This window comes from Rhyacophila brunnea, unplaced genomic scaffold (assembly GCF_057557595.1).
Source record: "Rhyacophila brunnea isolate RB1 unplaced genomic scaffold, BYU_Rbru_1.0 scaffold_14, whole genome shotgun sequence".
NCBI classification, from domain to species: Eukaryota; Metazoa; Arthropoda; class Insecta; order Trichoptera; family Rhyacophilidae; genus Rhyacophila; species Rhyacophila brunnea.
The window spans coordinates 23,225,077-23,236,213 of NW_028232796.1; the positions used below are offsets into that span (position 1 = coordinate 23,225,077).

General features: G+C 33.7%; 1 protein-coding gene across 2 annotated transcripts; it reads right to left on the bottom strand.

Moving 5' to 3' along the window:
* Nucleotides 1-1,734: 1,734 nt before the first annotated feature.
* On the bottom strand, nucleotides 1,735-8,873 carry LOC147075735 (uncharacterized). Of its 2 annotated transcripts, none has more exons than XM_085942048.1 (3): nucleotides 8,520-8,873; nucleotides 5,561-5,681; nucleotides 1,735-5,013 (listed from the first exon to the last, which is right to left on the bottom strand). In XM_085942048.1, exons 1-3 carry the CDS (start codon nucleotides 8,707-8,709, stop codon nucleotides 4,458-4,460), a joined length of 867 nt encoding a protein of 288 aa, XP_085798174.1. In that variant the 5' UTR covers nucleotides 8,710-8,873; the 3' UTR covers nucleotides 1,735-4,457. The 2 variants fall into 2 exon arrangements, with proteins under 2 accessions (XP_085798174.1, XP_085798173.1); XM_085942047.1 differs by having other exon boundaries at nucleotides 8,517-8,873.
* Nucleotides 8,874-11,137: the final 2,264 nt, after the last annotated feature.

Genomic DNA, 11,137 nt, shown 5'->3' on the forward strand with positions numbered 1-11,137 from the left:
TTTCATTTTCTTTTTCCCTTGGCCATGTGGTAGATTGTAGCCACCACTGTGGCACAGAAAAAAATAATTAATTCAAAAAGGCATAAAAGGTTGTAAAAATACATTGTAATACATGAGTCGCTAAACCCAATCTGGGGGGTTGATTTGTCATTTACACAGAGGGGTTCAACCAATTATTTATTTATACTATATTATTTATTGATAAACCCGCAACTGGAAAAGCCGATAAATCTTTCAATAGATCACCAACGCACATTATTAATTTCATTTAAAAATTGGCCAGAGCCGGTTAAGCGACTCAGTGACAACTGCTAAAATTGCACAGAATTCTAAGTGGTCTGTAAAACTGCCACAATATATCAACTTTTTCAAATTTAGGATGGTTTTCTTCATGTATCATGTACAAAAGTGATTGGCAGAAGCTGAACAATGAACTTTTAGATTTATAGTACTTTGAATAAAAACTATAATAATCCACCGTAGATAATGAAAATGTATTAATAATTATTGAGGTACTTTGAATACAATATTTGTATAATTCCATCACAGTAATATGTGAAGACAGTGAAACAAGTTTTTCCCATTTTTATTTTATTTTATTTTATGAAATTTCATAGGTATTAAAATACTTACTGTGTTGTTTTTCATTAAATAGTATAAAGTTTTATAGTAGTTAAGACTTGTTTTTCTTACAACACTAAAATCATCAACAAACATAAAAAAAGTACATATCAATATCTTTTAATGGGACAGTAACAATGAATCAGTCGAAAACAAGACCTAATTTACAGAATGTTGGAAGCGATTTTGTAAAATTTATATTGCATAGGTACATTTTTCTTTAGAGTCGATTTACTCAATATCGTTACAAGTGCACTTGTATTAGTCTAATCTTCCGCAATTCAATTAATATTGTGTATTTACAAAACAGTTGGCCTAAAAAAATTACGTAGCCAATTAAGTAGTGCTTTTAAAACAATAAAATTACATATTGAATTTATTTTGTACATAAAATATTTGAGGAACAATGAAATAAATCAATAGGACTGACCGTTACAGAGACCATCAAGTGATTAGTTTTCTTTTCCACATGGGATGAGTATTCCTACAAGGGTCACAGCAATTCATAGAATTCCTGTTATCTAGTTATATACTGCTCACAATTTCCCAACACTCATTTGATTATGTACGAGGGTAGTTTGTTGAATTTCTATCTCATGACAGCACAATTCATAAAAGTGAAATCACTTCTGGCAAGTACAATTTCTCTTAAAGTTTCAGTTATACCCCGTTTACCAGTGGCGAAGGGTGGAGGTAGGCCGTTAAGATCCGCCATAAATAGTGCACATTAAACATTGTCAGCCATATGTATACGATTTTATTGAACTAAGACTACAATTTATAGGTGGTGTTGGTTAGTTTTTAAAAATCAATTAAACCCTGCCTAAACCAAACCATAATAGTTTTGGTATACTTTGGGCGATACGATAAAATTGTGCACACTTTTTCATTCATACTTATTTGTTTTCGTTGGATTAAAAATACATATTAGGTGCACATATTATTATTGGTTCATTTTTTTAAATTCGACCTTGCTTAAACCAAACTATAATAGATTATTCTATCTTTCTTTATTATTATTGATTATTTCTATATACGAGGGTGGGTCAATAATTCCTTAGAAAAAAGCATTAAAACAGTTTTTATTTTTGTATTTTTTTTTTATTTCTCAACATAATCTCCTTGGAGCTCAATACACTTGGTTAGACGTTTCTCAATTTTTTTTAAACCGTCAGAAAAATAAGTTTTCGGAAGGTCCTCAAAATAAGCATTTGTCCGATCGATGACTTCTTCATTTGAAAAAAAACGTTGTCCACTTAGCCATTATTTTAAGTTTGGGAAAAGGAAAAAGTCACTGGGGGGGGGGGCTAAATCTGGCGAATACGGTGGGTGGTCGACCAATTCGAACTTCAATTCTTCAATTTTAGCCATTGATCGTAAACATGTGTGAACACGGGCATTGTTCTGATGAAAGAGGATTTTTTTCCTGTTTAAATGAGGCCGTTTTTCTTCAATTTTGTTTTTTAGCTGGTCCAATAAAGATGCATAATAATCCCCTGTTATTGTTTTTCCTTTTTCCAAATAGTCAACAAAAATAATTCCACGTGCATCCCAAAATACAGTAGCCATAACCTTACCAGCTGATTTTACGGGTTTCGCCTTCTTTGGACATGGTTCGCCTTTCGCAATCCACTGCTTTGACTGTTCTTTCGTCTCGGGAGTATAGTGGTGTATCCATGTTTCATCTACAGTCACAAAGCGACGAAAAAATTCATCCGGATTGCGTTGCATGAGCGACAACAGGGCTTTAGAGGCCACCACCCTATTGCGTTTATTGTCGACTGTGAGCAAACGCGGCACCCATCTTGCAGAAATTTTTTTCATGCCCAATTTGTCATGTAAAATAGAAATGACGCTACCTTTTGAGATCCCTGTAACCTCAATTATCTCACTCAACTTTAATCTTCGGTCACTTAACACCATATCGTGGATTTTATTGATCATTTCTGGTGTAGTCACCTCTACAGGACGTCCTGAGCGTGGTTCATCCTTTGTTGATGTACGACCACGTTTAAATTCATTTAACCAGTTATAAATAGTTGCAAGTGAAGGAGCAGATATGCCGTGAACTAAATCCAACTCATTTTTTATTTCCTTTGCTGTTAACCCTTTTATATTAAAATGTTTAATAACAGCTCTAAACTCAATTTTCTCCATTTTCCATTTTTCCATTTTTCCATTTTCCACAAGCAAATTTTTTTTTTAAATGTACGAGAAACACACAACAACCTGACCAATCTGATTGAAACTTCGCAGCATACTGAATCGGTAGTGCCGCTGCATGAAAACAAACCGCTTACAGTACTAGTCGCGCCACCTGTCGGCTTTTCTAAGGACTTATTGACCCACCCTCGTATTATTCTATCTATAAAAAATTCGAAGTTATGTATGATTTAACTGCATAATTTTAGATATTTTATAGATGATCGAGATTTTTTTGACTGTTATCTGTTATGGCTTAGTTTTCGCAGGGTTTAATTGATTTTTATAAACTAACCAACACCATCTGTAAATTGTAGTCTAATTTAAAGGAAAACAAATACGTATGACTGACAAAGTTTAGTGTGTACTATTTATGGCGGATCCACAATCACTGCTAACCTTTTAATTACCACATGCAAATAACACGTTAATTATATCTAATGGCCAATGACTCCAAACGCGCCAGTCGTGGTGTTAGCACTAAATGAGTTAACAGCCTACCTCCACCCTTTGCCACTGCTGTTTACACATCCATAGATTTACTGCTGAAAGCACCTATAACCGCGGCCATAACAAGAAAATGCACGTATAAACACGTATTATCATGCAAGTTGCAAGATTGCATTCATGGATCAAAAAAGTTCAGAAGCTTCTGAATTTTCATGCAATAATTGGTACTTGCATAGCGGTACGCATGCGCAGTAGAAATGATAGTGGTAAACCTGCCGAAAGAAATAATATGCCGTAACAGAACATTTTTACGTTATCCACTTATCTACGAACCTTGCAAATAACACCATACAATGACAACATGCGTTTCGCTTACACTTAAAGAATGATATTGGAGAGACAGTCAGCACTTTTATGTGTAAACAGTTATGATCGAAATAATTTAAAATACACACTATTGGTGCAAGTAAATCCATGCACATGTACAGGCGCTATTTCACCAGATGCGTAGTTAATGTCAGACGGCTATGTGAAGCATTCAATCTCGCATGACCATACTAACAGTGAAAATAAATCGTGTTCCAGAGGCTCGATTGAGGCCATCAGAGTGGAAATCGTTGACAAACTCAATGGTATTGTGATGAAAGCAATTTTCGTCGAATCAAGATGTCATTGATACTTTTTGCAGAATTAAGCCTTAAAAGGGGACTACGTTGAAAAAATACATATTTTATGTACTTGTCTCTTTTATCAAATTATTAAAACCACCCTCGTGTATCTGGAAGTTATGATGGTTTGTAAAATTATAAATAAGATATAACAACATTAATACGATTTCTCTTTTAAAGTAACATAAAGATATTTTTATTGATCATGTCCGCTCCTTAGTCATAGCATATGGACACCACGTGATGCCTCCAAGTATCCCTCTTGCTCACCAGTCATCTTGAATATTCCCAGATCATACCCAGCAGTAAATGATGTTTAGCGGGTTTGTAAAATTCCGAAGTCTAGTTGGCTTGAAAAAAAGGCAGGTCAAATTTTGAAACTCTCATGAGGCAACCGTAACATTTTTCCGAGCTACAACTAATGTTGCTTCTTCATCGATGATGTAATAACTTAAAGATAAAAAATAATGACAATTAACTGTTTAAATCAGTCATTTCTAGTAGGGTTGGCCTGGTTTAATTTTGATTATACGATGCATCGACTATTTGTATTCTGGCATTATTTTGTAAACTCGTTTCATATCTCAACTCTGCTTTGAGAACTACTCCGCTCACCAAAATTTTGACATTAGACTGTTCCACCATTGACAGTTTCTTTGTCATCTTTGACATGGTCAAGAAAAATAAATCCAGATGATCGAAGTCGTCCAACACAGGAAAAGCAGAATTATTTTTTTGAGTGTCCTTATTCACCTTTTTCAATTCTTCATTCTCTTTTCGTAATCGTTTATGTGTTAAAACATGCAGGAGATTTCTAGCCGCAGTCCTGTGTTGTGCTGACGTAAGCAGGTCATTAGTTTTCAGTTTACTCAACGGCTGTATGTCACCTTCTTCTTCTTCTTCTTCTTCATTGTCATTATTTGTATTCTCAGACTCAGAATCCGCATCACCATGATGTGTGTTCTCTAGGTCCTCTTCTGGAATTTCATAATCTGCATCATCTGATTGTATGATTTCTTCAATCACAATATTACTATTATTTGCCTCCAAAGTATCTTCTATGTTATGGCCCCTAAAAAAATGTATATTAGAATTAGGTATCATGCAATGATGTCAAACCTCAATTGGGAAAGAGGATCTGCTATGCGATGATTTGTGACAAAGAACAACAAACCAATAATATGTAGCCTCATTTATTCTTGAAAATTCTGCAGGAATATTACATTACACTGAGATCAATCATTTTTACAAAAATATTCTTAACGGTGGTGGTCCCCCCCCCAAAAATGTTCAAAATGTAACATATTTTTTTCATGGGAATAAAATATTTTGTAACGAAACATGAGGATGTGGGAAGGGTTTTCAAAAATACTTGAGATTGTGTGATGCTATAATATACAGATTAACTCTTATAGAAAGCTTGAACATCCCATCCACTTCGAGGTGGCATACAATTACAATAATGTTCTAGAAGTTACCGCAAAGTGTATCAGTATTTTCAATATTGATCGCTTTCAGTTACCATCGCTGGGATCAACATAATATACTGGAATTTGTGAACGGAACCTGTTATTTTTTTCTGGTAAATAAACATTCGCTAAATATATAGCACACTGTACCTTTGGTCTCCCAGAACTGGCGATGTAGATGGCATTTTATGATTATTTTTTGAGATAGCACTTTCAGTATATGTGTTACTTTGGTCATTATTTTCTTCTTTGATTGTTTTTTCACCAATGTCTGAAAATGATAATATCATGGTTGCTTAGTCAGATAAAGGAAAAATGAAAATAATAGCTTGATTCTGCAAATCTCAAGGGGTAAAATTATGATACCATACAAAAAACAATTATGAAATTTTACTATTGCTTTTAGAGGAATAACAAGTGCAATTTTTATTTTATTTATCCATCTATTTTTTTCCACAGCATGAAAAATTTCACATGGTAATAGACATATTATGCAGGAAGACATTAAGCCTATTATAATCAAAGAATATATTATTGATCCATCATAGCATTTGTAACAAAGCAGCCCTTTAGGGTCAAAGAAACATCTTTCATTTTATTCTATTTTACAGGAGACCCATATACAATTAAATTTATATTCCACTAACATTATTCGGAAAGTATTTTCAGGAGATATGTATTGAACTAATATATTGTGAAGACTTTTTATCACTAAACGTATTATATTATTAATTTATGTCCATATGTAACCATGGGCGGCTGGCTGCTTGGGTCAAATAGTCAATGACCTCCCAAAAATAAATATCTTACAATCTATATACATTATACAATGTCAATTATCTCCTATATATTATTATCCTACGCCTCTTTCCGTTTTGGCGAGCGATTGTAACGTGACGCACGCTAATTTATATGTACATGTATCTAACCACCATACACACACACGTATCTCAACTCTCGCAAGCGTTTCTCGGTCAATTTCATGAACGCCAAGATTCATATTTCTTTATAATATTTCTTTCTCTCTCATTTCCCATATGTGAGACGGAAAGAAAGCACAAAACACGCCTTTTTTTTCATATTGTTTTATCGCTTGCATACACTAAATTTTGGTCATTGCTGAAAACGAGACAGCTATACTATTTTCAATATGTAAAATGAAACAGAATGATATAAATTTTTCTTTAAATGTTTCAAGAGTTTTGTTCTGTGGTTTCAAGGTCTCATTTGTGCGGCAAACCTTTTTATTCTTATTTGTTGTCGCTTATTATTTCAAACTGACTATTGTTGTCTGAAAGTTTCATATGTTATTAATTGTAGTTCAGTTTAAATCCAACCTTTGAGTAAAACCCATTGACTGCATTTTCTGTATTAAACCATTGTATACAAGTTACCGATTAAAATGTAATCTGCTATATTAATCATAAAGTTACCTTCTAATAAGTTCAGTGGAAATATAAAAAGTGTTTATATATAAATGATTCCGCCATTCCATAACACTAGGTATTATAACGGAGTTTTTATTAAATGTGTTTGATTGTTTTAATCTTATGTTCTTAAATAATATTAAGTACAACAATTATTAGGTGTATAAATAGACACACAAAGTTTGGTTTTTGACCTAATTTACAAAAAATTATAACGAGTTGAGTGCAATTTCGGTTAACGATGAGTTGACAACGTGAAAAATGGAAATTTTTTTAAGGGTAAGTAACCTACATATAAAAATTTCTAGTACTTCTTCTATAATGTATAAAAAGCTAATTTGCAATACGTCTTTTAGGTATACAACGAAAAGGCAAATTAAAATAATATATTCAAAATTGACCTACCCCGTTGTCAGGCTTAAGGCCGCTATTGTATGTAACTCAAAATTGCTAAAAATTGAGATACGTTTTTGACCCTAATGCTTCAAATACACAAATACATTATCATCATGTTATGTGCTGTTACAGTAAGTTGCCGCCACAGGAAAAATTCGTGTAATGTCGTTTTTCTTGGTATTTAAAATGTTATCAGAGTGATACTCCAATCCCGTAGGACATTTTTGACATTGTCGAAACGAAGATTGTCAGTTAGCAAAATCTTCCGAAATCGCCAGAACAATGAGGTCACCTCACGGGTATCGTGCTACATCATGAACCACACTAGTCAGTAAACATTTTTTCAATTATGTGCAGGTCTAGACTTTTTTGTTTTTAGTGGTTTTCTCTGTGGATTTTCTATTAAAAATTATATGCTGTTTACGTCTATTATCTATGGTCGCCTGGTTGGCTCCTGTTAAAAATATTATCTATGGATGCAATATTGCAAATTATTTTAACATATGCAGACATAGAAACTGTTAAAATTAATTCAAATAAGCATGACCTCATAGTACAAATTTGTACAATGAGAATTGTTTAAAATAAGTTTAGTTTGATAATAATGTCTGCAGATTTGGACATGCATTCATTTCCAAACAGATAAGTGTGCATGTTGCATTTGTGGAACAGCAAAAGTTCCATAATTTTTTTGCGAGCATATCCTTCTTATTGTGTCATCCCCTAACGGAGGTCGGCCACCATCAAGGCGATCTTGGATTTGTCGCTTGCTACCCAGAACAGTTCAGCTGCACTCGTACCATTCACGGAAGTTCTTAAGCCACGAAATGCGGCCCCATCCTCTGCTACGCTTACCATTGATCTTTCCTTGAATGACAAGTTGGGGAATGCTGTACTTTTGTCCTCTCATATTGTGGCCGAGGTACTGTAGTTTCCCGGTTTATGGGTACACCATAGAAAAGAATTGAGAGAACGTAACAACGCACCATACGCAGTCTCAGACCTAGGTTAAGGTCTCGATTGCTAAGGAGGCGTCTCATTTTGAGAAAGGCACTCTTTGCGATCTCAATTCTAGTTTTTATTTCCTGAGACTGGTCCCATTTCTCATTGACCCATGTACCTAAATATTTATAATGGGTCACACATTCGATCGGTTCGGTGTTAATGACAAAATTTGTGTTGGTGTCTGAGAGCATATATCGTCTGGATTAGGCTTTAGTGAAAATAGGTTCATAAGTAAATAATGGTAGGTAGGTATTATGTATACAAATATAAGAACTTACTACCGAATCGTTGGCGTCTTCTGTGATAAAATGGTTCAACAAAGATTGATTTGTGTCTAGACTTCATATGTCGCCTTAAATTACTAGAACTCAGTTTACAGCTCAAAACGTTCAGACAAATAGTGCATCTCGCACAGTTTCCATCTTGAGCTTTCGTAAAATATTTCCAGATTTGACTTCGAAGATTAGCCATTATGTATTATAATTATTTACATCAGTTAAGTAGACTCGTTCAACAGTTACTGCATGGTTACTGCGCCCCACAACGCGATCATTGATAATATTGACATAAGGTAATATACCTAGGTACGTAAAGATAATTGACTCATATCAATCGCAAACAATATTTCGAGAAGTGTCAAAACATTGTCAAAGCCGGGCAGTATTGCCATCTTTTTGTCACCGAAAAATACCTACCGTATTTCAGAAAAAAATAATGGACGCGTTATCCTCTTGAAATGTACAGTTTTTTTTTGTTTTTATAATAAAAAATGGGGAATTTGAGAAATTCCAAGGCCTATTTTTATTTAGGTACCTACTCCTTCCGGCCAAAAATGCAGCGGTAACGCATAGAAATTCATTATCAAATTAATGCTTTAAACATATTTTAATCAATCCAAAACCTATCTAAATACAATGGGAAAAATAAAATATATTTTTTATTTCAAAGAGAAAGCGACAAATAAGAAAAAACGGCTAAAAATAAGCGCTTGGCCGTAGTCATGGGGCGTCTTCGACGCGGAATAGGCGCGGGGACGGGCACGGGTAGAGTGTCCGTAGTAGCCCGCGCGCGTCCAGTCGTGTTCAGCGTCAAATCAGGGATAGGAAACCATAAACACAGAAAAGTTTTTACTGGAAAACTCCTATTTGAAATGGCAAAACTTTGCACCAAAATATGGGGCCAATGAAATCAATATGGAAAGCACTAATTTAGCAGAAGAATTTTATAACTTATACAAGAAACTGCGGGAACAACCAGACAAGTTTTTCGAAAAAGAGTAACATGAGAAAATATTTGATTAGTTATATTCTAATCGATCTAAGTTTTTATCTATTCTTTTTGAGTAATTTTTTTGCGATCCGACTATCGCCTTTTGGCATCTTCAAACACCACCAATGGTAAATATACACTGTCATCTGATACAGTTAATTCCTGTTTATTTGGTAAATTTATATTTATGAATTTAAATTCAAATTCCATCAAGTACCCTTGGTCGATTTTATAATTTGATTATATATTGGATAATATGTAAGTTAAAGTTTAAAAAAGACTTTTCGGTTCATATGGTGTGAATGTAGGTGTAGAATGTACGCTTCATAACTTTGCACCCCGGCTCTGTGATGGAAATGATGTACCTACTTAATATATTTTATTTTTATTATGTTTATATTTTTTTATTAAGGAAAACAAACAGTTACATAGACTACAAATATGTATAAAATAGACTAGAAAAAGATATTGCAACAAGCAAAGTTTCCATATAAATTATAAAAATTATAGTTAATCATATTAAAATTTAAATACAGAGAAATTAGATAAAGAAATAAATGAGAAAGAATATTGAATAATTATAGACAAAAAAAAACATTTTTTTATGTACCTACCTTTATAACTATAAGTAAAATAAGTATACAATATTATATGTGCGTTAAGAATTATTGAAATTTAAAGATATTATTTTTATATAATATATATTTATTTAGTACTACATATTATATTAATACAAGTGAATATATAATTTTTATATATATTTGATAATATAATTTTATGCGACGTAATAAGGCAAAGAGGCGTATCAGTGTAGTAAAAAGTGCAACGTTATAAAACGTATACCTACTTTACATCACTTCGCACTATCTATGCTTTGTGAAAATAATACCATAAATACACCAGACGCACGCGGTAAGCTCATGATGGTTTGAGACACCCGCAACTCGCTCGTTTCCCGCGTCGGTGCCCGTCCATTCAGTGCGGACACCTCTATGCGCGCAGTATGGGAAGAGCCCGCCGCATGTACGATCTTGCCTGCGTTGAGCTAGACGCGCCAAAACAACACGCGCGAACACCCGTCCCCGCGCATTGTCTACGGACACGTCGAGACGTGTTCATACGTTTGAGTTGCCCGCCCCGCGCCCGCCTAACCACCACGGACGAGCACTTGAGTTTTACTACTAGATACATTTATTGTTCCAAGCAAACAAATTGGATCTCTTTGGTTCCAAGTAATTTCTTGAAACAAAATTATCGATTTAATGTTGTTTAATAAGTTTTCTTGGAACTAGCGTATATCTTTTTTCAATTAATTATAGTTTTAATGTTTTTTTTTTCAATCTAAAAAACATCGATTTTACGAAAAATAAAAATGCATTTTATTCGGTTATTTTTCAATAATTGCAACAAACGAACACGACAACCTGTTCAAAATATTTATTTTTAAGTTTTAGATATACTACTTTATGTAATATTTTAATTGCGTTTTAATGAGGTTTTTGTTAATTAAAATTTTTTAATAAGATTTGAATTGGTATGCTTTCTAATTGCCGTAAACTTATTTTTCTGAGCATCGAAAACACGTACCTACCTACGGTACGAAAACCTTTCTTGGCTACGTGTTAAAACT